The sequence below is a fragment of the Hibiscus syriacus genome, unplaced genomic scaffold (genome assembly GCF_006381635.1).
Source record: "Hibiscus syriacus cultivar Baekdansim isolate YM2019G1 unplaced genomic scaffold, ASM638163v2 tig00110187_pilon, whole genome shotgun sequence".
Classification (NCBI taxonomy): Eukaryota; Viridiplantae; Streptophyta; class Magnoliopsida; order Malvales; family Malvaceae; genus Hibiscus; species Hibiscus syriacus.
This window is the reverse complement of record NW_024062618.1, coordinates 1541015-1566511: the sequence shown is the minus strand read 5'-3', so window position 1 is coordinate 1566511 and position 25497 is coordinate 1541015. Positions and strand designations below refer to the sequence as shown.

Genomic DNA, 25497 nt, shown 5'->3' with positions numbered 1-25497 from the left:
TAACCAAAAAATTTATAGTTCTTTCCTTGTTTGCTGTCTCGGGCAGAAGAGAGGTCTCTCCTTAAAGAGTTAAACGATGTGTAATTTATATATGAGACGGTTCAAGTGTACGGATTAAAGGAAATTACAGAAATTGGGTTGACATTTGGAAGGAATGATTGGACAAATGACACGAGGCATTTTTTTAGTCGAATTCTTCTTCCTTCAAGTATGATCGTTAATTAATTTATTCCTTTTTCCAATAAAAATATATAATTGTTTTGTTTTAAAAATAATTCCATGTTCCTTGTGAATAAAGGGATGTGAGAATATGGTGTTTCATCTTACTGCCACGTCTATGTCTTCGCTCAATCCGACGGTTGATATTTGATAGAATATAACACTAAAAGAAATCTTTGTATAAACCTTAAATTTATGGACCATGTCTCAAAAATATGTATGATTTTTTACGGTTGTCAGTATGGAGATTTTCGGATAGACGCCCAACTCTTTAAATTTAAAAATCCCTTAAAATTATTAGGTTATGTTAAAATTTTAAAAGTAATAACTAATAAAATAATGAATTGATTTCGATATATATAATAGTTATTGATGTGTATGGCTTGAAATAGAAAAATAATCTAATAACTGTTTTTTTATATATAGAAAAAGATGAATAAGAGAAGAGAAGAGAAGAGAAGAGAACACCACATCAAATAAAATAAAGGGATATTGTTAAAATTACTCCCAACATTTATGAAAATGATTATTTTGTCCTTTTTTTTTTTTGAGATTTTGACTCCCAACATTTTATTTTATGGCAAAACCCATGCCATTTGACAGAATAATCAATTTATCTCTTATTCTTTTTTCTATGTCATTTTAGCCCTCAACGTTCCATTTTAGGTTAAAAAAAGCTCATATTTTAGAGCATTAATCGTGTGTTAACTAATGATTTTCATCTATAGATAAATTATTTGTAACCCCCTCAGACCGATGCGGATAACCCGATCCGATCTGGAGTGTCACATTAGGGCCACCTGAGCGACCCACCGTAAAAGTAACGGAAAATTTAAAACTTTTATCAAAACATGCAAACTCATAAAATCATTTATTAGTATTCAGAAATAAAACATATTTTCCAAACTCAGATATAAAACAAAATACAATCTACATGCCCCCTAATCACATATACCATACTCTGCAAACAACGCCATAAGAGCTCCCTTACTGAATTCGATAGATGCACTGGTACAATTCTTTTAACCTGCAATGGTGAGTAATAGAGTGAGCTTCGGAAAGCTCAGTAATACAGAACTACCAGATGATGCTACATGACATGCAGATAAATGGGAAGCCATAATTTCCTTATTGAATCAAATGTATACCAATTGCGGAATAATCTGGGGTTCCATTAGTAGTTCATCGGGTAGAAGCCATGAATCTCAGTTCATAAGAAACCTTTCATACTATCACGTTTTCATGAGGTCAAATAGGATGCCTAGTGTGTTCCATCAGTACGATAAAACCATAATAGGTACACTAATCAAATGATAGTTCAGTAAAATCCCATAAACCATATTGTAGTTGAGCTTTTTAAACTCGTATTTTAAAACCATCTTACAAATAATTAACCTAAGGGAACATCTTAGGGTCTGAGAGCCTACCCAAGATAGATTTTGGGGCCGTGGGGCCTACCTAAGAACACATCTTAGGGCCGCAGGGCCTACCCGAGAATGATCTCAAGGCCGCAGAGCCTACCTAAGAGTCACATTAGGTCCATAAAACTTTTCCATCTTGATCAGAGTTGTACTTTACAAATCTGTATCTCCAAGATACAGTTTATACAATAATACAAATCCATAAGCCATCACCGTTAAGTCGGTGCATCCATAAAACAATAACCATAGATTTTAGTGTACCACATGTTAAAACAATAAAACAATTTTTCAAAATATAAGGAACACACTAGAGAATCCAAATATTTTTCAGATGTATTTTGTAGTTATCAATATGGATAACATGAACTTGTGCAATTTGATCGGATTCCAGTAATAAGATCTTATTGAAGAGAATCGATTTCTAACCGATCTAATCAGACATTTCAGATTGATACTTTAGAATTCCACTAAGTTTATATGTGCATCAGGAAAACGTTCAGGAACCTTTATACATAATAATTCTAAATTCAAATTTATTGCGAGTGATTCCATTACCCAAACAATCAGGGGTATTCAGAAATATACTTTGAATTCATAGGATTTCAACCCAATTGAACCAAATGAGGTATTTTGAATCTTTTCCTTCTGCGTTACTTGCGTTTTCAAACATGACCGAAGTGATTTTAGATGAAAATATAGAATCAAAGATTCAAGTCATTTACAATCTATGACTATCGACCGTATTATCAAACAACTCGAGTTACACAACTCTCAATCTGATGCAAGTCAACAAGTCAATTTATTATCTTTCTAGTGTATTCACTCTTTAATACCATAAAGCATATCCATAGATCATCCCCTTAATCATCGCTGAATAGATCTCCCAACTGTCTTTATTTCATTTCCATGTTTCAACGATATCAGGAAATACGGACGTACTTGATTCATGGTTCATAACCCAAAAAGACAATTCATTATGTAAGTTCAACAGTGTTTCCAGACTCATCCAAATCACTTATTTAATCCTCATTCATTGAGGTTATTTTGTTCATTTAACAATCATGTTTATTCTTGTTACTTCAAAGTTTTCCAGAGTAATTCAAACGTTTCTGAATTCCAAATACATATTGTATTTCCATTCAGTTCAATTTAGTCATATACTAGAGTCATTCTAGTATTCGTGGTTTATTTATCTTACGGATATCCATTACTTACTATCGAATATGCTCTAGCATTGAGTTGAGTACTTCCAAAATTATCATCAATTCAAACTTGAGGAAACGAACAAGCATTCAAGTGGTTCTTATGCCATTCAAGTATTAATACAACACTAGCATTGGTTGACCGGTTTAAGTTGCGTTCTATAACCTTTAAGAGCAGTACAACATCCATGTTTATTTAAATTTCTTAAATAATCCAATACGTTTACTTAGTCTAGGACAAAAGGGTATTTTGGTCCTGTTTATGCTCAGTGATCTTCCATTCATTTCAAAGCTTGAGGATATCCATTCATTCCTGGCTTGGTGATATTCTTTAATCATTTCCATTACAGGGGTATTTTGGTAATCTTACAGATCTAGAATATTTCAATCATTTTCTCCGTCCAGTCTTATTATTTAATTCAAACTTATCATTTATGTCAGTCCCTTCGAACTATTCCGACAAAATATCATCATCGATAAATTATTATTCTTCATGTACTTACTCAAGTCGAAGATTTCCAGGTTAAATGCCTTCTCAGATGTTACTAACGGATTATCAGAAATTTTCCATACAAAAATAGAATCTCAACAATCAAATCAATAATTTATCGGTTTAAAAACAAATTCTCATGTTACTTTCTTATTCAGGGTCAACTTGGACTATTTTTACCTCTCAAGGGTATTTTCGTAATTTATTAACCATATAATTTCGGTATTAATTCTTAACGAAAATAATTATACTTTAGAGATCCAATGGTTAATTGTTTTCCTGAACATTCTTTGATCTCGAAATGATTCCTTAACAGACTTATAGTATTTTGCACAAACCCTTTTGGGGTTAAAAACCAGTTATCCAAATTTTCTAAGCAAAACTAGTATTTTTTTTCACATCTGTAATTTTATCGGATCAATATGTCTTTTTAGAGTTATTAACCAACTTCCATGAACAATTATTGTCATCTTACAATATAAGGGTATTTTCGTAATTTTACCCTACCGAAGTATTCTCATAATTTCCCATCCAAGTATCTTTAACATTTAACCTTTGATTATATAAAATATAAGTTACAAATCCATGGCTGATTTCTTTATCACTATTCACAAACTTGTAATTTAATTATAACAATTCCTCAATCTCTTCTTATATTAGTCATTCGATCTGTATTCAGTTACTGAATTTCTTCCACATTCATATCGAGTGTATAAATTAATCAACTCCTCAAAAGTGACCAACATTATCTTATTCATGCATTTACCAATATCAACATGTTTCATAAAGCATAAAGAGGTAGTAAAGTATTACCTCGATTTCTGTGCAATACTGATCGACCATAAAAATTCCATTCGAACGCCTTTGATCTTCAATTCAACTTCCAATAATTCCTCAGATACATAACAATAGAAATTTCATCAAAAACGAGGCTTAATTGTGAAAACGGATCGAATCGGGTGATTAATCAATGAAAAACAATTTACTGGGTTATAATTTGGTGATACGGACTTCTGAATCGTACCCAGGACGTCAACAAACCCAAAATATGACTCTTGAATTTAATCTCACCAACTTGATTTCTAGCTTCCAATCTTTTTCTCACGAACCAGACCATCAAAATTACTAACTCGTATCCAAATAATTTCCCTTGCCATAAAGATAGCTTATTAGAATTGAAATAATAATTTGGAAACCCAATTTGCATAACTAAAAACTGGAAGAGCTAGTAATATTTAATTACTAACATCATGGACTAAATTGATCTTGTAAAAACTATAATGTCATAACTATAACCACTTGAAAATTAAGAGACAAGGTAAATATCTCACCAAACTTGGATGACATACCTTGTGGTTTACCCTTTTTGCATGTCATCTACAATTCCCCACAACCACGTGAATTCTTTCATTACTCCCTTTTCACTTTTCAAAGCCATGTGCACTCTGAACCAATTTACATTTATTTATTAATTAATTTATTTTCAAAATCTCCATTGATTTTGATCTACGAATTATGTTACACAAATTCAAAAATTTCTCACCTCTATTCTTTTACGCAGGTTAGCCATGGACCTTATGCATCATTCCTCATCCCCTTCATTCCCGTCGACAACCATCGCCCTCCACTAACATACGCCCTTGTGATTCTTAACCTGAGCTATAATATAATCTTCCAGTTCAATAACTAGAAGCTGTCGACGTCAAAATTAGGGGGCAGTAGCCACACAGATCCGGCGACCTCACTTCCAGGCCAATCGTGACCTCAAACGGCTGAAAAAGTGGCAAAACTGAAACAGAGTTGCGACAACAACAACCCTACGTTGTCGTATCTCGTCAGCATCGTTCACCAACGCCAAGAGTATAGGTGGCACAAGGGGAAGACAAGTGGCACGGTACTTCTCATCCTCCGACAGTATTTCGTTCATGTCGAACTTCAATAAAATCACGACATTGGTTCCGTTCGCGAGCTTCTCGATGTTAAAAGCTCCGAATCCATATATGTGGAACATGGGAATGGTGCAGATATAGGTTTCCTATGGAGTGAGTTTGTTGTAGAAAATAAAATTTAAAGAACAAAACCCGCTTATGGGATCGATTGATAAGCTGCTAAATTCAGCCATAATAATTGCTATGGCCTTAGGTGTCTGAAAATGACATTTGGCCTAACACACCTAAATAATTATCACTACCAGCCAATATACATATGGTCTTAATAATTGGGTTGTTACATTATTTGCTCCAGAGTGAAATATTGGGGGCCAAAATAATCATTTTAATAAATGTTGGGAGCTACTTTTGGCATTATGCCTCAAATGAATTAATTTCTTGTTAGCTTTCATGCCAATAAAAAGAAGGCTGCATTATCTAGTTATTTCATATTTAACAATCGAGTAATTATATAATAAATTAAAAAGTTTAATGATATAATTATAACTTTTTATAATTAAATTATTAGAACGAAAACACGACCAAAGTTTAACGACTAATGGTGTTTTTATAATATATTATTTTTTATGGATAAGTATATAAAATAAATAATAGTTTACAATTACTTTTAAATAAAATATATTCATTCACATTAATTTATAAAAAATCTTTTTGTGAGTAAAATAATTTCATGAAAATAATTTATTTATCTAATATAAAATTTCTACTTACATTACTTAATAAGCACATGTCACTAATTATTATTATAATTAAATTAGTTCAAATAAATTTGTGCTAACTAATATAAATTTTAAATAAAATGGAAACATGAGAATTTAAAAATTATTTTAATTATAACATAACTTTTATATGAAAAACCAAATACTCCCTCCGTCTTATAAAAAATATAACTTTTGTATTTTAAAATTGTCTCACTTAAATTATCTCTTTGAAAAAATCAACAATTTTTACTAAACACATTTCTCTTTCTATCCTTTTTTTTAGTTTTCCAACAAAATAAAATTTAACTTTTCAAGGATAAAATTGTCATTTTAATTTTTATAACACATCTCTTACATAACTTTTTTTATATAAAATTATATAAAAAATCAATAATTGACAAAATAGGACGGATATAGTATGAAATATAAATAAATATCGTAATAAGATGATGACATGGTTACTAAATAAACACTCTAACAAAAAAGTTACACATATCATTAAATACATATTTTAATGAAAAAATTAATAAAACAATTAAGGAAAGAAAGATAAATAAGAGAAATAATCAAATAAAATATGGAGTATTTGACATCATGCTTATGCAGGATAATAAAATAATGGTGGACGTGAGCCCACAGTGCAGGCGCGCGTGCGATCAGAACATGGACCAGTGGGTATATACACAGGCACTCTGTCTCTCCCTTATTTTAAGGCTTAACTATAAAATAAGTGTTTAAGTTATATGTGTTTTATTTAGGTATTTAAAGTTTTTATTTATTAAAACAGATATCTAACGTTTACAATATTATTATTTTAGATATTTTATTTGTTATAGTCGTTAAAGAAATTTGTCAACAAAATGTTACTATTGATTTCCTGACATCATTAACCGTGACGTTGATATGAGAATCATACATTTCACACATTCGCGTGAGTATATATATATTAATTTTGCATAAGGACTCCATTGAATCTAGTTAAGTTTTGGAATTAGAGATTTTAAGAGTTCAAGTATTTTTTTAAGATTTTTGAAAAATTTAAAGTTTTTTTAAATAATTTAATATTTTTGAAAAACTATAAACGTGTCATGTGTCACATTTTGAGTGGTTAATGGACTTTTTTAACGATTATAATGGATAAGACACCTAAATCGGTAATGTTGAAAATGTTAAGCACATACTTTAACTATAAAAAAATTTAGACACCTAAATAAGAAAAGAAGTATATTTAAGCATGTTTATGGCAATAAAAAGTAATTTTCTGTAACATCCCAAAAATCAGGACTAGTGACTAAAATGAAAGTTTTGAAACTTTGAGGTTAAATTTAAAAAAATTAAAAAGTTTAGGGACTTATTTGGGAATATTTTGTGAATGATTATTAGTAAATAGTTAATGAAGCAAGGGGTAAACTGGTCTTTTCCAAGTGAAGGATTTTTATTTTTCCCTTTATATAAGATAAACACGTGGAGAGTGCGAGAAATGAAAGAAAACTCTGGAGACTTGGTTGGTTTTTTTCCTCTTCTCTTCCCATGGCTCCATTGGTAAGGTAAGATGATCTCAAATGAATGTTTCCTTTTATTTTTAAGTTGGTTTTAATTCTTGGAGTGATAGAAAAGCTTAAGGAAAGTCTAAGGTTGCTTAAAACTTAAAGATTGATAAGTTATGAGAGATTGAATATAAGAAGTTTTTAAGTGAATTGTTGTAAAAGAGTTAGTAATTGAAGTTGGAGGTTAAATTTGACTTGTCATTAGTCAGATTAAGAAATTCAAAGTGTTAGAAATAAATTTGGAACATGTTGATAAATTGATATGATTATTGAATTTAAGTGTGTATGTATGATATTGGATAGTAGGATAAATTAAAGTAATATAAGTTGATTTGAATAAGTGTAGTTAAGCTTAAGAGGTTAAAAGGAGGTTATGGTAGAAGAATTAAGTAAGTTTGGTAAGATTTTCGGGTTTAAAAAGTGAAATCTGGGCTTTGAGTATCGGTACTACTTCATCCAATACCGATACTTCAAGAGTAAAAGAAGTAGTAATTAGGGTAGGGGTATCAATACTGGTTGAATGAGTATCGATACCCTAAGGCGAAAATTCATATAATTGTTCATAGAGTATCGATATCAATGAGGATGTATTGGTACCATAGTATAGTAGTATCAATACCATGTTAAGGGTATTGATATAAGGCAATATCGAATCTAATATTAGTATCGATACTAGAAGGGGTATCGGTACCATAGCATAGAAGTATCTGTATTGTGATGGTAGTACCGATACTACTTAATTTGGAAAGGAGAAATTAGTTCTTTGATTAACTTGCAATAGTAAGAATCTTAGCAAGTAATTCGAATCCCGACATTTATTGGATTGTGTATTTGTGTAGATAACGATCGAGATCAAAGTCCAGACAAATCGACCAAGTAATAGTCCTCGAGAAAGAGATAAGAGATCGAAAATGACTAGTGAGGCCAGGTGGGTGCATATTAGTTAGTATGCGATGTTTAAGGGAAATAAGACTTGCGACGAGTCTATTTCCTATATTAGAATGCATGAACTAATGAATGTAAGCATATGTTTGATTTGAGTGTATGTGTTATATGTTATTGCATGTGTTACATGTTTTGTATGAATGTATGCTAGTGTGATAAGACATATGAACATATATAAGTGACCTATGTGATTATATAAGTTATATGGTATGGATATAAAGAATGATTTGAACATGTTATACATGAACATAAGAGATTAAGTGACATGAGCTATGTGATCATATGAGAATATGACATTAGATATGTGATATGTGAATTTTATGGAAATGTGTTATGTGTAAGTGAACTACGTGTCTATGTGAATATGTGAAATGACATAAAAGATAATGCCCATGTTATGTGTCCTGAGAGTTAGAGGTATAGTTGGCATGCTAAGAGTCGAGGGTTCTACGTGGTCATTCGAGACATATATGTAATCCTTTAGAACATATATGAGAATATTCACATGTGATACATGAACATAAGAGATTAAGTGACATGAGCTATGTGATATGTGAATTATATGGAAATGTGTTATGTGTAAGTGAACTGCGTGTCTATGTGAATATGTGAAATGAAATAAAAGATTATGCCCATGATATGTGTCCTGAGAGCTAGAGGTATAGTTGGCATGCCAAGAGTCGAGGGTTCTACGTGGTCATTCGAGACATATATGTAATCATTTGGAACATATATGCGGTACTTCGGTACACTTATTTGGTCCATTGGAATATGTATATGGTTCTTAAGGAGTGGTCCTTTGGGACATATGTGTTATATGTGGTCCTTCGGGACATAGTGGCTTCGGGACATAGGTCATTCGAGACAAATTCTACGCGCCCCTAGTAGAAATTATACGAGTTGTGGTGACAGCATATTGCATAACCTCTATGTACTCGCATATCTTTAGTTTTCACATGTGTGCATATAATATAAATAAACTTGATATAATAATATGTTTGTTTCCTTGTGAAGTGATACATGTGATATACGATAGTTAAGAAGGTTAAGTGTAAGAATAGATAACTAAAAGGTATAAATGAATATAATATTGAAAATGAAATGAATATGATGATATATGTGCATGTGTGAAATTTTTATGTAAATGAATATATGCTTTTGTATGATATGTTAGTAATAATTGTTCATGCATTGATAGGAGTTACATTTTACATTACATGTATTATATGCCTCACTAAGTCATAGACTTAGCATGTGAATGTTTCACACGTAGGTTTCGATGAGATTATGGAGCTAAGAGGAGCAAGACAGCTCAAATTCTCCTTTCCAAAGATCAGATCAGAAATGTATTTAAATACATGTATTTTGTTACATAGAATATAGTTGGCATGTAGTTTAAATATTTGAATTGTACAAGCTCTGGTAAGTTTTATAAAACCAATTAATTTTAATTAATGTAAAATATTCATTTTCTTGAGTTGAGAATTTAAATTTTTAACCTATTTGTTAAGAAAAACGTTTTGAAAAGTCAATGTGACGCCTCAGACTCGGATTCGGGTCGGATACGGATTAGGGGTATTACATTTTTCACCCTATAAACAATTAAAATCATGATTGGAAAAGTGATTTTTAACCTAACCTCAATAGCTCAAATTTTCATCTTTTGTCGTAGAAAATCAATTTTTTAAAAATGTTTAAAATGTACATTTTATCTTTTAAAAATAATCTAAAGATAACATATGTTTCGCCGACTTCTTCATTTATCATTATTTCTTTTGTTATCTTTTTCTTTCAGTTATACCTTTATCATCCTTCTCTTTAAATTAAGTTCGTGTTCTCTTCATGACCATCTCTGTTTAGATTAACTTCTATAATCTTATGTGTACAAATTTGTTTTGAAAAAAAAAGAATTGTACCAAAGCCACCATAAGTCATATAAATCATTGGTTTCGTGAATTTATGAAACGTGACAAAAAAAAGTATTAGTATTATCCATTTGGTGGGGTTGACATGGTTGATTGACTCATGTATTTGAAACATTATTCTTTGTGTTCAATTGGGGTCTCAATATATTTTCTTCTGACTTTTTTAAATTTAATTTGAATTAAATCACATCTTTCAATTGACCAAATTTTAAAATAGAATTGTTGTCGTATAATTTTTTCAATGTTTTCACACATTTGCTCGAATTCAAAACTTATAGAATGAACAACTCTTCTTTTTACAACTGAGATTGTTTGATTAGTTTAATTTTTTTTTTAATTATTTACAACCGATTAACTATTAAACATTGAAGAGGACTCTAACTAAGTAGTCCCTTTGAGCAAAATTATTGGGAAACGCGTATAAACAAGAGTTAGGTTATTGCTTGCTAGTTTTTCTTTTTAAAAATGTTTTTCCTTCTGAAAAGCAAAAGAGTTCTGATCAACTGCTGATATAATAATGTAAGAAAAAGTATAATCTTCCAAATATCTATTAAAATGTATAAAGAACAGGAATATACTGGCCCACTAGAGATACTAAACATCTTTATCATTGACGTATGTAGTTAGGCTTTTTATTGACTGGCTAAACTGCTAGTGTCTGACATGATGTAATATGAACCTAATCTTTATAAAGTGCTGAAGCAGAGATATAAACAAGGTTTTGTCAATGCACAATGCAGATTCAGTCATCGTATTTTAGACTCAATACCATGTTGAAGATTCGCATTGGATTTGGTCACACCGGGGCATCTGGTGAGACAATGACTGACTCATTGAGTGGCAATAGCTGCGTGCTTAAAAGAGAGGATTGAAAGCTTGAAAGAGGGTTCGACCACGTTGGGAAATGTTGGTATCCGATTTCAGTTTAAAGTTTAAGAAGCTTGTAGACTTCATTCGGCCACATTTTGCATTTGGTGCTACACCATACCAGGAAAGTTAAGGGCCTATTTATTATGTGCCCGAATGGACAGGAAAAGTTACAGGCTATGAATTAGGCCGAGATGTCCTTTATGAGCCCGAATGTAGAGTATAAAGGATAAAATCCAATGCGATGTCCTTTATTAGCCCGAATAGATCACACTGTTTATGAGGCCGAGATGTCCTTTATCATGACATCTATTCACATCAATCTTTCATTTCAATCATCAAGGCACGAGGATAAAATTATCATATATAAATAATTATTTTATTATTTATTCTTTGTAGAGTATTTTAATTTTTGATCAAAATTAAATAAAAGTTATATGATATTTCAAGGTATGTTTAATTGTTTACACGTCTTCTCTTGCACAAACTCCTAGAGTGTGTTCTAAATGGCACAGTGCTTATAATCTTGCTTTCATGGAAGGCCACCGCCAGTTGGCTTTGCATTATTTGTCCAAAATATTTCAAGCAAGAAAACAAATTAAAAGATAAGAAGAAATATAGAATTCAGATTTCTTATGTGCATTGTTAAGTACATGATGGGACTTGCCAGCTGCCCCTCACCATCTTTTGCAAATGATCGAAATCCTTTTACATTCGAATTCGATTGTGACGTTTCTCTATTTCAGCAAATGGAAGAGATCCGAACCAATGGTTTTCCTTTGTTGATTGAAATTGCAGTGCTGGATTTTCATGTTTGGATACTTGAAATTTCACTCTTTTCTTTAACATAATTTTCTATATATAACCATTAGGTAACTAAAGACTTGCACGTGAATGTTATTGTTATCGTCTATCTGATTTTTACTCATGCTAACATGTATCATATGTATTTATTCATTTTAGATAATCTTTTGTTTTCATTTTTTTCTCATTTTAATCATTAAAATATATATTTTATCTAAAATCCATACAACTCGTACTTCGTCAATTAATTTTTTTTAAGATTGTACCGCATAGATAAAAGCATGCCCAATCAGTTACGTGGTCTTTTATAAGTTTAAATGTCACGTACACAAACACACATTCAATCAACTGAATCTTTCATGAATTTTAGTGAAATGATGTTATTTTATTAATCAATTCAGAATGAATGTTATTTAGATATTTAACTTTAAAAATAATTAAATGAATGTATAGACTTCGTCTCTAATCATTCAATGAATTCATGTTTAAACACTTTAAAGAACTCATATATAAATAATGTGATATTTGAGAATATCATGATAAAAAAATTATTGGTTTTTTAAGTTGTCAAAGATTGTCTTTAACTGTCGCATTGATACAAATTTGATAAAGTTTAAAATTTCTCTTTGACAACTCAAAACCAACAAGATTATGTATTATATTCTCAAATCTTACACGTGTTTTTGTAAATTGTTTGAATATAGTGTTTTAAACATGCACTGATTGAGTGATTAAAGACTAGATATATATACGTGTGCCACCGTTGCCGTCTAATTGGCTTATGTTCGTGCTCGTACATTTATTTATCTTTGATATATATCGTAAGTTGTTTCTTTTTTAATAAAATTCGTAAAAAATTTTATCTTTTCTTTTTTTACATTTTGTTCTTGAATAACGTCAACATGAGAGAAACAGTGCGTAAATCTTTTCACCAATGTAAAAGCATGCCCTCTAAAAGAGTAAAACGCTAATTTTAAAAGGTCATTTTCATAATTTTGTCAAAAATATCATTTTTATCAATAATATTCTTTGGATGATATTACTTTAATAAACTAGCTTATTAATTTTAAAGCAATGTTATTTAGATATTTAATTTTGGGTTAATTATATCATATGTCCCTAAATTATAACTCATTTTAAATTGATCTTTAACCTTTTGAATATTCTAATTTTATTCCCAAACTATGACTCTCATTCTAAATTAGTCTTTAAACTTTTGAACATTCTAATTTCATCCCTAAACTATGACCCTCTTTCTAAAATAGTCCCTAATCTTTTGAATATTCCAATTTCATCCCCCTAATTCATCCAAAAAATGTAATCCATTTCAACCATAACTTAACCTATATTTTGTTTTTTCAACCATATAACAATATAACTTGGGCTAACGATTTATTAACAAGAGATGTGATTAGCATACACATATAGTTTGGGATGAAATTTAAGTGTTCAAAAGTCCAAGGACTAATTTAGAATAATAATCATAATTTAGGGAAGAAATTCGAATAACTAAAAGTTTAAGGATCAATTTAAAATAAGAGCCTACACTAACGACGTGACGTAATCAACTCATTAATTTTTGAAAATGTGATATGGGTAAAGAGTTATTTCTCTCTTTCTTTCAAATGGAAGCAAAAGTAAGCGGTTGTTATTAAAAAGTACAATTTCACAATTCTCCTCACATGTGCACAAACTTTCTCTCTCTATCCATTTAGATAAAGGCTATGTGGTAGATACAATAATGTCATTTCCATATACATAGTCGGCAGCTGCACCAATTTGCAAGAAAGAAAACCCCAAATTTTCTCTTGCTCTGCCTCTGAATTTGCTCACTGCAAATTCTGCAAATCATGAATCTGTAATGGCCTACTACAGCTCCACCTATTATGAAGCTAATTTTGGTGAGTATTATCAAACTCCTTATCAAGATTATGTCTCATCACAACCCTTAGATCATTCTACCTATGCATATAACGATTACAATTCTTTCCGATACGATTCAGCTCCATGTTATGTTGCTTATGAACCCGAAATCGGTCATTCGAATGTTGCGTACTCTTCGTACACTTTCAGTGAGCCTAACTATGTTGAGTATGCTCTAAACCCTTACGGTGACGATTATGGTACGATAAAGACTCGGTTTATCGTATCATATTCCGTCTCTGAGTTCAACGAGCCTGCATTTGATGAGTACGATCCGACGCCTTACGGCGGTGGATATGATCCTGTTGCAACATATGGCAAACCTCTGCCCCCTTCCGAGAAAATATGTTATCCGCGTTCATCATCACAGGATCCGAATGATCAAGCCTTGAACAATTTTTCCCATCCGTCGATCGAGTCACCGAATGCGAAAGGAGTCTATAAACCTGTAGAAAAACCTAGCAACGGAAGCAAAGCAGCAGCAACAACGGTCGAAGATCAAGAGCAGCAAACACAGGGCGGTATGGAAGATGTTAATCTGGATTCTAGCGGCAAGCCTATCGAGTCGAACCGAGTTGAAGAAAGTAAGGAAGATTATCCCGACGTTCACTCTAATGGTAGTGAATATGAGAAGAGGGTGTCTCAAATTCCTCCAGGGTATGGCTTAGAAGCAATGGACCTTTGTGAAACTTTGTTTGGTCACTGGCCCTGCTTGGATCGAGCAAAGAGAGAGAACGATTATTATCGAAACCGTTACGGTCCTCATGGTGTTTGCGGTAAATGGAGCGATGAAAACTGTCTGTGGGAGGAGACCGCCGATTATCTTTTCGGTAATTCGTATCCTTACGGAGAACAATGGAGCTACGGAGGTGTTTACGAGAATCCGATCTTCAATTACGAAAGGCATTACGAGGGACAACTTGTGTCAAGGCAGATGGAGTATCAAGAGGAATATTCATGGTTGAATTAGTTCTTTCTTTTAGCACAAAGATGGTACAAGTAAATAAAGCTGTAAGGGAAGTTATAGCTGTATGAACAATTTTATCTGCAAATAAGTTGTTTTCCTTTGTGGTTCTCATTAGATCCATTATCTACAATAGGATGCTAATTTTAGTTGTTTGTAGTTGTTCCTGAAGATTAAAATTGTTGTTATATATCACATTATAATTTTCATTAAATCAGTTTTTAAATCTAATGGAAAGTATTAAAATAAAAATAAAATTAATGTTAGATGTGAATTTAAAAAATAATTAGATGATCAAAATAAAAACATAAAAATAAATGGATGACCGAATTAATAATTTATCCTATAAAATATATTAATTTCATGTAAAATGCCAGCAATAAGAACCAAAAAGCGCTTAAACCTCCCTCTAAGGCCGTACTAAGTACTAACAACTGCTGGCGACCTTAAACCTCTAAAAATGTCATCTTTAACTCGCGTCCTCCGCCGCACCTTCTCCACAACACCAACGCCACGGCCAGACAACGTTCGAAAAGCCGCTGCTGAACTCCAAAAAGAACGCGACCTCAAGCGTCTCGTTGAAAAATTCAAAAAATCCTCCGAGTACAGTCGCTTCCGCTCACGAAGCGGCATCTATGAAAATATTGTTCGCCGCCTTGCTTCAGCTGGACGCATCGAATGGATCGAAGAAATCCTCTAAGATCAAAAGAAATACGAAGACATTTCGAAAGAAGGCTTTGCTACTAGATTAATCCGATAGTATGTGAGATCAGGCATGTTTGAGCAAGTTTACAAGGTGTTTGATGAAATGCCGAATAGAGGGTTGTTGTCTTTCAATGCTCTTATGGGAGCTTGCGTGAATGCCAGAAAGCTTGATAAGGTTGATGTGTTTTTAAAGGAGTTGCCGGAGAAGTTGTCAATTAAGCCAGATTTGATTTCTTATAATACGGTTATTAAGGCTTTATGTGAGATGGGTTCTTTGGATTCTGCTAGATTGATGCTCTATGAGATGGAGAAGAAGGGTGTGCAGCCGGATGTGATTACTTTTAACATGCTTATATATGATTTTTTTTCAAGAATGGAAGGTTTGATGATGGGGAGAAATATGGGGTAAAATGTTGGAGAAAAAATGTAGAGCCTGATATTAGGAGTTATAATGCGAAGTTACTCGGATTTGCAGCCGAAAAGAGAATGAAAGAGACGGCTAACTTGGTTGAAGAAATGAGGAGTAATGGAGTTAAACTGGATGTGTTTACTCTCAATTATATGATTAGAAGGTTTCTTAATGATTGAAAGTTGGAAGAAGCTAAAGAGTGGTTTAGTCAAATCGGGAAAAATGACTGTGTACCGGACAAACTGACATTTTCGATATTGATCCCATTCGTTTGTGAGAAGAGCGATTTTACTTTTGCCATTGAGCTGTGCAAGGAGATTCTTGATAGGAAAAAATTGGTTGGTGCTGCATTGTTGCAGCGAGTGGTGGATGACTTGGTTGAAGCCTCCAAGATTGAAGATGCAAAGGAACTCCTGAAGCTTGCCAACACAAATAGTTACTGTCGCTATAAGCTGAATATGCCCGCAGAGTAGTGGCAGGTTTTACCAATGCTATTTTGTTTTATCATTTTCGTTAATTGAATCTGGACGAGTATCTTAAAGCAAGTAATTTTTTACCAATTGCAGTCAGAACTATTTTCATGGTAGTGGTGGAGATGATATTTATCTGTTTTTCTTATCAGTGATTAAGATTTCTATGATATACTTTATGTTTTCTTATTTATCATCCGCTATAACCTTCAGCTTTTGGTATGAATTAAATCTTGAAATTGAAACTTTGATAATCATCTCTGTTATGCAGTTGGTATTTCATATTAGCTCTGTTCTGTGATCATTCTGCTTTTTATCTGTGCAATCTCAATATGAAATCGGAGAAACTGGAAAATAGCATTAACCCTTTACATATTTTGCGTTACTTGAACTTGAGTGATACTTGGTAGTTCTTCTCCCGTGCCTATTAACTGATGAGTTTATGAATGATGGCTGGTTTACTAATAAAGCTAGGTGTGTCTTGCTTACTATTAAAGCTTAAATTGATTGACTATTCCTCTTCCATCTTTTAACTTGAAGCTAATATCTTTTAATAGAGTTGACAGTGACCTGAATGTGCTTCAACAATCAGACAACAGAGTTTTTAATTTCGTTAATAGATAGAGGTTCCCTTCAGATAGCATGGAAATGAAAGTGTCTCTAGAAACGATGAACAAGGTTATCTTACATCAAAATACAATTCAACATTCTCTTAGCCAAGCTTTGCAAGAACTTCGTTCAAACTAGATACAGTCTCAGCATAATACTTCTCTGCTTCAGGGGTGCTCTTGATCTTGGCTGCATGGTCAAGCTGCAAGGAAAAAAATAAAATTCCACGTCAGAAGTACATGATAGTTTAGCATATTAAATGATGCAAGCAATTATGCAGCAAAACCAGAAGGAAAAACTTCGAAACTTACATTGTCAATGGTATTGAAGAGTTTCTTAGTAAGTTCCTTGAGAGTTTTCTTCTCATATTTGGGCTTGGAATCAATGACGGTGTTGAGGCCATAGCGGAGATACTCCGCCTTGAGACGGAGATCGTTCATGACACAAGGCCAGGCTTTTTTGTCGATCAAGCTCTTGACACCCACAATGTCCTTGGCTGACTTCTTTGCTCTCTGTGCTGCCTGAGCTGGAGCAAGTGGTTGGAGGAAGAACCTGCTTTTGTATGGCAGATTAAGGTCTCTTGGCTCATCCGAGTTCAGAGTTCCAGCTGCCAAAATTCTGATTTGGTCATCAAATTACTGAATTTGAACATGCTTAAAATCTGTACAAATTGAAAAGGATCAATGACTTACGTAAGCCACCAGAAGGTGGGGGAGGTGGTCCAACCTTGATGCTTCTTGCATCGGCAAGCACAGCTTTTGAACAAAGGAGCCAGTGACCAAACCAGCAGCAACAAGACCTAGCATGGCTCTGCGTCCGGTCTCTGGTTCAGCCGGTGCCCGATGGGCTCTGACAGTGAAACCAGGTCTACCCACAGCCACTCGGTTGTTGCTAGCAATGTTCAAGCGGGTTTGCCCACTGAATTGAAGGCTGCCTTCCAGGACAGCCTGTGAAGAGCCACTGAAACCAATCATCGCCATTGCCTGTCCCATCACCACAACCCGAGTTTTTTTCCCCAATCTGAATGAGCCAAGTGTAGATTTGATGGTGTCGTTGAGTCTTTTTTCCTCAATTTTTTCTTTTATTTACTTTGATGTAGATTGGTCCGGTTTGAGACACCTTATCTGCAATTTTCCACTTTGGATAATTGGATGTGGTCTTCACCATTTGTTCTCAGACATATGGGCATTAGACGTGTTGGATTGCGCTCAATGGTGACCTGGTCCTGTTCTGACACGTGGACTCTGCAAAACAGAATTGTCTTTTTCATAAGTTTTTTTTATTTTTATTACACGTGGCAGTTTAGGATTCAACCACGCCTTTTTTAACAGTAATGATAATGAAATAAACTGAGAGACAAAATAATGGTATAGAGGATATACGGGTCAAACTGAAAATCTGTATATAGTGCAGGGAGAACAGATATATTAAGCCTAAAATTAGTCCAGACAAAATGAGCCAAATCATCCGCAGATAGAATGAGTTGAGGCGTAATGTTTTTTTAAAGTATCCATATTCGAGTAGTTATTTTTTAAGATATAAGAGTATGTGTTATTATTAAGCTAAGAAAAATGTTAAATAATTATTACTTTATAATAATCTTAATGTTTTCATTTAAAAAAATCATTATTATTTAATCAATTAAGTGATTTTAATGATTAAAAGGAGTATTATTTTTTTTAAGATTTTGAATTCGAGTCGTTGTAGTTATACTGTTAAAAAGTTTCTTTAGGAATTTAAACTATAATGTTTATTGTTTAAAATAAATGTTTTTGTAACGATTATCTAAATTTGATTTAATTTATTTATAATATTAAAAATTAATTTCTTAATTTTATTTAAAAAACCTTAATATCCAATCTCGTTAAATAAGCTAATTATGGATAAAATAAGGCTTAGCTTGTTTTCAATGTGCAACATCTTCAAACCTTTTATGTCTGCGCCGTGCAGACCACGCCAGACATTAGGCTTCGCAGACCGTTTGTTTTTTAGAAGACAGAAGCTCTTCAAACGTCTGCGCGAGCTCTTCTTGGTGCAGACATGGTTTTATGTCTTCAAAGGTCTACGAGAAAATTAAAATCATTTAAATCTATTTTAAAATTTATTTTAAAATATAGATTTATTTATTTTAAAATATGAAAAATTTTATTTTAAAATATGAAAAATTTTATTTTAAAATATAAAAAATTTTATTTTAAAATATAGATTGATTTATTTTAAAATATGGATTGATTTATTTTTAAATATGGATTGATTTATTTTAAAATATGGATTGATTTATTTTAAAATATGAATTTATTTATTTTAAAATATATATTGATTTATTTTAAAATATAGATTGATTTATTTTAAAATATTTATTATTGTACTTGTATGGATTATTTAAATTTCAGTATTATAAAACTAAAATTATTTAAATTTCAATATTGCAAAACTCTTTTAAGTTTAAAAAATCAGTGTATTTATATTTCAGTTTATTTTAGCAGTCTGCAACCGTTAAAAACAAACAGTATTCTTCTTGCATACTGCAGACTTTTGTCCACCTCTTCTGCTGTAAATGTCTGCAGATGTAGTCCGCAGACTGCAGACCTTTTACCTCTTCAAAAACAAATACCACCTAAATTTTTCCTTTGAGCGTTGTATGATAGAAAGAGAAGAACGTTATCCATGGGCGCACACAGTTTCGAAGTCTTTGGAATGTTCTGCTGTTGAGTTGTTGTAAAATCAAGTCTTTCTTGTTCCTTTGCCCATCTCCCATTGTTCTTCAATAGCAGGAATTCCTATGAGATTGTGAACACAAAACGAAACCAAATTGTATACCAATTAAATCAGTTCACAAGGAACACAGATCAGACAATAATTTTTTAAAGAGAATAAATAGAATTATTTGAGGGATAATTATTTGATAAATAATAAATTTAAAGACCAGTTATTTTTTATCTCAAAATTATCAAGATGATGAAAAGTTCTATAAAAACTAAATCAATAAAAAAATAGGATAAACTACATATTTAATACTCCAATTGTCACTTTTGTTCCGTTTTGATTATCCAATTATTTTTTGTCTAATACTCATACTTAATGTTACATTTTCAATTTCATTTTGGTCATCAATTAGTAAAAAATCAACGATGATGCTAACATGTCACAGTAAGATAATATCAAATCATAATTAAAAAAATTAAAAAAAATATCGTGTCAATAATTCTATTATTTTTTTAACGATTGATGACAAAAATAAAACTAAAATATAACGTTAATTTAAAAAATAATATTAAATGACCAAAATGTAGTAAAAATGATGGTTAAAATACTAAACAAAACATAACGTTGATTTAAAAAAAAATAATTAAATGATCAAAATGTAGCAAAAATGATAATTAAAATATTATTGTTTATCCTAAGAAAAGCAGTATATAGCGTAATTCCAAAGTCTTGTTCTGTAATTTCGTTCGAGATTCTTCTATCAATTTTGATCAAGATAAGGTTCAAAGATGTGGGCCTTTCGAACATTAAAATAAATAAAAACAGGTGTGCATTTCAGTCTAAATTCCAAAGCAACATTCCTGTTGTTGCAAGCAAAAGAAAAGCAATACATTAAACAAGATTATTGTCCGAGGAAGAAAGAGATGGAGGAGGCACAACATGATCAGCAAAACAAGTCTCGAGTTGTGAACATCGACTCCGTTCAATCCTGGGATTTCTATTTCAACCAAGCTACAAATCAAGGCTGCCCTGTAAGGTCTTCAAATTTTCATTCTAAAAACCTTTTACCAGTGTTGTTTGATCCTTGTTCATTCCTGTTTTGGTTGCTTTAGATTGTTGTACACTTCACTGCTTCATGGTGTATGCCTTCGGTGGCCATGAACCCTTTCTTTGAAGAACTGGCCTCAACGTTCCAACATGTTCTGTTCCTCACTGTCGATGTTGATGATGTTAAGGTAAGAATCTCGTTGTTTCTTGTTCCTTCTTGACATTCTGATGCATATTGCAGGTTTCATCTTCTCTGTCTGCTGTATAACTTTCTTGATGGTTAATTGTTTGTTATTTACTATGAACATGACTTGGATACTGTTTGTGAATGGAAACTTTAGGAGGTAGCAAAGAAGATGGAGATAAAGGCCATGCCGACGTTTTTGTTGATGAGGGAAGGTACCGTAGTCGACAAGTTCGTCGGTGCGAATCCGGAAGAGATGAAGAAAGGATTGATGGGTTTGTGCAATCCATTCGTGTAGATGCTGCATAGTATCAGTGCTTGTGATCTTATACATCATTGAACATGTAAACCTTATGTTGTTGTTCTGGTGATTGTCTATTGTCTTGTAAAAAAGGGTGTCTTTGAAGCACATATGTTGTTTTGGTGACTGCGTTCACAGTTGAAATTGTTGCACTGTTCCGTCATGTTGATTTGTTGTATTTGTTCCTCAATCTTCATCTTGTTGACAATTCTAATCATGTGTTATACTTCCACAGTAAATTATTCTCCAATATATTTTTGCTGTCACTCTTTCACATGAAAATTTGAGATAATTGTATCGTTTTTTACTTGGTTATCATTTCTCATTAAGTCGAGTTTATAAATAATTTTTCTAATCATTATTCGCTTCGCTCTTCGCTCTTTTATTTTTTATCATAAGATTAGCTTTTTTTTTCCGAAATCTTTTGTTCTTATTTGACGTGTTAGTATTCTGATTTTTTCTGATAAACATTTGATAAGATTAATTTTTCAGATATGTTATTCGTCTTCAGAAATGATACCTTTTTACTGTTTAAATATTTGAACAAACATTCTAAATTTCTTAAAACTAAAACCTTCTCAAAAAAATCCTTAATTTTTTAAATTTAATTCTATTAATTTTAACTGAATTTTTTAAAAATCAATCTTAGACAAAGAAATAAAAATGAAATAAAAATGTTTTGAAATCGAAGTTATAGCATAAGAAAAGAATCGAAGTTAGATTTGTAGAAAAAAGAATCCAATTCCCGAAACAGTGTTCATATGTCACTCTTGCGAAGCGGAATGGCCTTGGCCTGGTCTTTTTTTTTTGCGTGTGGTGAAGGAAGTGGAATGGAAAAAGAATTACCTTAAGATGGAGAACAAAAACAAAGAAGGGTGGACTTTCTCTCTCAATTCCCCACCCCAAATCCAATGAATATATTATTCTCCACTTTTCCCCCCACCATCACAAGCTTCCCATCCAAAACCAACCAAATTCACTCGTTTCATATCTCCCTCTTCTATTCGATTCTCTCTTTCTTTCTCCATTTCTGCTCCAACCCATTCTTCCACTACCTTGACTTAACCCAGTCCTTGCTGGGGATATGATATCCCGGCAGCAACCGAACGGGGCGGACCTGGTTTCCTCGGAAAACCTCAACGCATGGATGTTTGATGATTATGGTTTGTTAGACGGCATTACAGTGCCTGGTGGTGATCTTCCTTCACTTCATCCTTCTGCCCCTATCTGGTCATCTAATTCCCTCACTTGCTCTAATCCTCTCAGGTTCCTCTCTTCTCATTTTCTTTCTTTTTAATTGATTCCTTCTGAAATTTCGAGTGACATTATCATATTAGTTGTACATTTCACGCAATTTCCAATAGGTTTCAGACTTTGGGTTCTCTAAAAAAATGAAAGTTTTATGCTTCATTTTAGTGCATTAGGTTTAGAGAGTAATTGCTTTCGTTTTTTAGTTATATTTACAAGTTGGTTTAGCGTTATTTAGTTTGAAATTATGTTTTGCGATGGATTTGGGCGATAAGCTTAGTGGCTGGCAAGCTGCCATGGCCCAGTTAGTTGCTCCCTCAAGCTCGGATGTTGTTGATTTCTTATTCTACTATGAACACGCTCATTAATCTTTTTTTCTTCTTGATACTGCAGTGCAGAATTTAATGAATCATTTGGGAATTCCAATAATCTTATCGAACCAGGCTCCCGAAAACGGTATATAGCTACTTGAGGGTTTATCATTTTATTGTATTTGCTTGCTTTGTTTGCCTATTGCAGATTCTACTTTAGCTTCTTCGGTTGTCACCATCTTATTGTATCTTTAAGTTTGGGTCGGTTTCAGTCTGGTTGTGCTTCGATTTGTTGCTCGGTTTCATACGGGGTTTCGCTTAGTAATCTATTCGGCATTCTTATCACAGGGTGAGGTCTGGAACATGTAGTGCAACTGCCTCCAAAGCTTGCAGGGAAAAGATGAGAAGGGATAGGTTAAATGACAGGCATGTTTTGATATACTGATTTCCTTCCCTCCAATCGATGTTTCCTTCTCTGATAGTTGCATTTTCACTATCTCTAGGTTCCTGGAATTGGGTTCTATCCTAGATCCAGGAAGGCCTCCCAAAGTAGACAAGGCTCTTATATTGGTTGATGCTGTTCAAATGGTTACGCACTTACGGGATGAAGCCCTGAAATTGAAGGAGTCAAATGAGAGTCTGCAGGAGAAGATTAATGAGCTAAAAGTGAGCTCAGATTCACTGTTTATTTGTTACACGTTTCATTCGTTAGTACACATGGACAAGTAATGCAAGTGAAAATTTTCATTTGATCCATTACTATCGCTTAAGTTTCAATGATGTGCATGCTGAGACGAGATTTGTTTTGTAGGCTCAAAAAAATGAACTCCGGGATGAGAAACAGAGGCTGAAGGCCGAGAAAGAGAATCTTGAGCGGCAAGTCAAGGCCATGAGTTCTCATCCAGGATTCCTATCCCATCCTGCTGCCATTCCAACTCAATTTACTACCCAAGGCCAAGTTGTTGGTGGGAAGCCGGTTCCCTATGTTGGTTATCCCGGAGTTTCCATGTGGCAGTTCTTGCCTCCTGCCGCTTTCGATACATCACAGGATCATGTTCTCCGCCCTCCGGTTGCATAAGTTGGAAGGCTGAGCTGTTGTTGACGTATTTCGTCAGCATAAAGAAGCAATTATGTTTATCATTTATCTGTTATTGACAGATGTTGGAATCTGGGTGTGCTGCTAACAGTTGGAAAAAACCATTGATTCATAGCATCCTGGAGTTAAGGTGCTTGTGTTATTTTTACCAGGAATTATAAGTAAAAGCAGACTATTTATTGAAATTTCTATTGCCTTCCCTTGAACATATGGTCCTCACATGGAGTAAAGAAGCATCGGAAACTTGGCACTTTATTATATAGTGCACATGTTACTATCTAATTAAAGATTAAATTTATTTAATTGAATTAAAATAAAGATTAAATTGATAGAAGGTGTAGATATTGAGGATCAAATGCATATTTATTTTAATTTTTTTGAAGTCGCATCATCTCATCCGTTAAATGTTAATGATAAGTAGTTTGATTGTTAACATTAAATAGTTAGGGGATAAATATCAATAATCAAAATAAAAAGTGACCAGAGTTGATTGTTAACGATTAAATAGTTAGCTGGTCTAATTGACAAAATTAAAATATCAATAATCAAAATAAAAAGAGACAATAGTTAAGTGATCATAGGTATAATTTACCCTAATATTTATATAATCAAATGTAGCATTAAATATATTAATCTGAAAAATGATTAGACTAAATTCCTAAACATATTTAGAGCATATTTTAACCCTCTTGGTTACAAATAAGTTGACAAAATTGGTTTCAAAAAGGTTGTTTGAAATCCCATATAGCTCCGAGGTGAGTGGTCCTCGTAAACATCAAGAGCCCCAAAGCTTGTCATCGAATGTTTTTCCTCGTGAATTCATCCAACAATTTTAGTAATAAAATAGAGGATTATTATTTTTAGAAATTTTGAATTCGAGCAATTATATTTGTAGGTTTATAAATAAAAAAAAACTAAACATATATTATTTTATAACTATTACACTATTAAAAATATTGTTTTTCACATGTGTTTCCCGAACCACCTCTTGATCTTTAAGTCAAAAAGTCAACAAAAATGAGGTAGTTTTGATGTGCGACAGTCTAATTTAAGGTTAAAATACAGAGATTTTGAGGAACAATTGAAAATGTGATAAAAATTATAACATTTATTAGGTTGAGTGAAACTTAAAATGTTACATTTTTACTAACATTTTTTGTTGAACCTAAAATGTTACGAAAAATATAACATTTTCAGTTCAACAGTAAATGTTAGAAAAAAAGATAATATTTTAAGTTACACCCAACCTAAAATATTATAATTTTTATCACACTTTCAGTTATATCTTAAGTTGTCGTTTTTAATTTTAAATTAAATTACGCTCCCTTAAACTCCCCTAAAAAAAATGGGACCAAAGCTGATGGCATTTTTATACCTAAACAAGAGGGACCCTCTCGACTTAAAATGCCAAATCCCACCATGAGTGGTCCATGAACTGCTTATCTCAGACCATT

General features: G+C 32.6%; 2 protein-coding genes and 3 pseudogenes across 2 annotated transcripts; 4 read left to right on the top strand and 1 right to left on the bottom strand.

The window, feature by feature from the left end:
- The first annotated feature begins 13772 nt into the window (after positions 1 to 13772).
- LOC120217626 lies at positions 13773 to 15071 on the top strand. The gene is made up of 2 exons (XM_039214704.1): positions 13773 to 13971; positions 14064 to 15071. The coding sequence occupies exons 1-2, from the start codon at positions 13957 to 13959 to the stop codon at positions 14961 to 14963; spliced, it is 915 nt and encodes a 304-aa protein (XP_039070635.1). The 5' UTR covers positions 13773 to 13956; the 3' UTR covers positions 14964 to 15071.
- Positions 15072 to 15408: 337 nt separating this feature from the next.
- On the top strand, positions 15409 to 16612 carry LOC120217623 (annotated as a pseudogene).
- Positions 16613 to 17197: 585 nt separating this feature from the next.
- LOC120217635 lies at positions 17198 to 18142 on the bottom strand (annotated as a pseudogene).
- Positions 18143 to 20692: 2550 nt separating this feature from the next.
- LOC120217633 lies at positions 20693 to 21601 on the top strand (annotated as a pseudogene).
- Positions 21602 to 22340: 739 nt separating this feature from the next.
- On the top strand, positions 22341 to 24197 carry LOC120217630 (transcription factor ILR3-like). Its single transcript, XM_039214708.1, has 5 exons — positions 22341 to 22654; positions 23030 to 23092; positions 23296 to 23373; positions 23451 to 23613; positions 23759 to 24197. The coding sequence occupies exons 1-5, from the start codon at positions 22473 to 22475 to the stop codon at positions 24023 to 24025; spliced, it is 753 nt and encodes a 250-aa protein (XP_039070639.1). The 5' UTR covers positions 22341 to 22472; the 3' UTR covers positions 24026 to 24197.
- The last annotated feature ends 1300 nt before the right edge of the window (positions 24198 to 25497 follow it).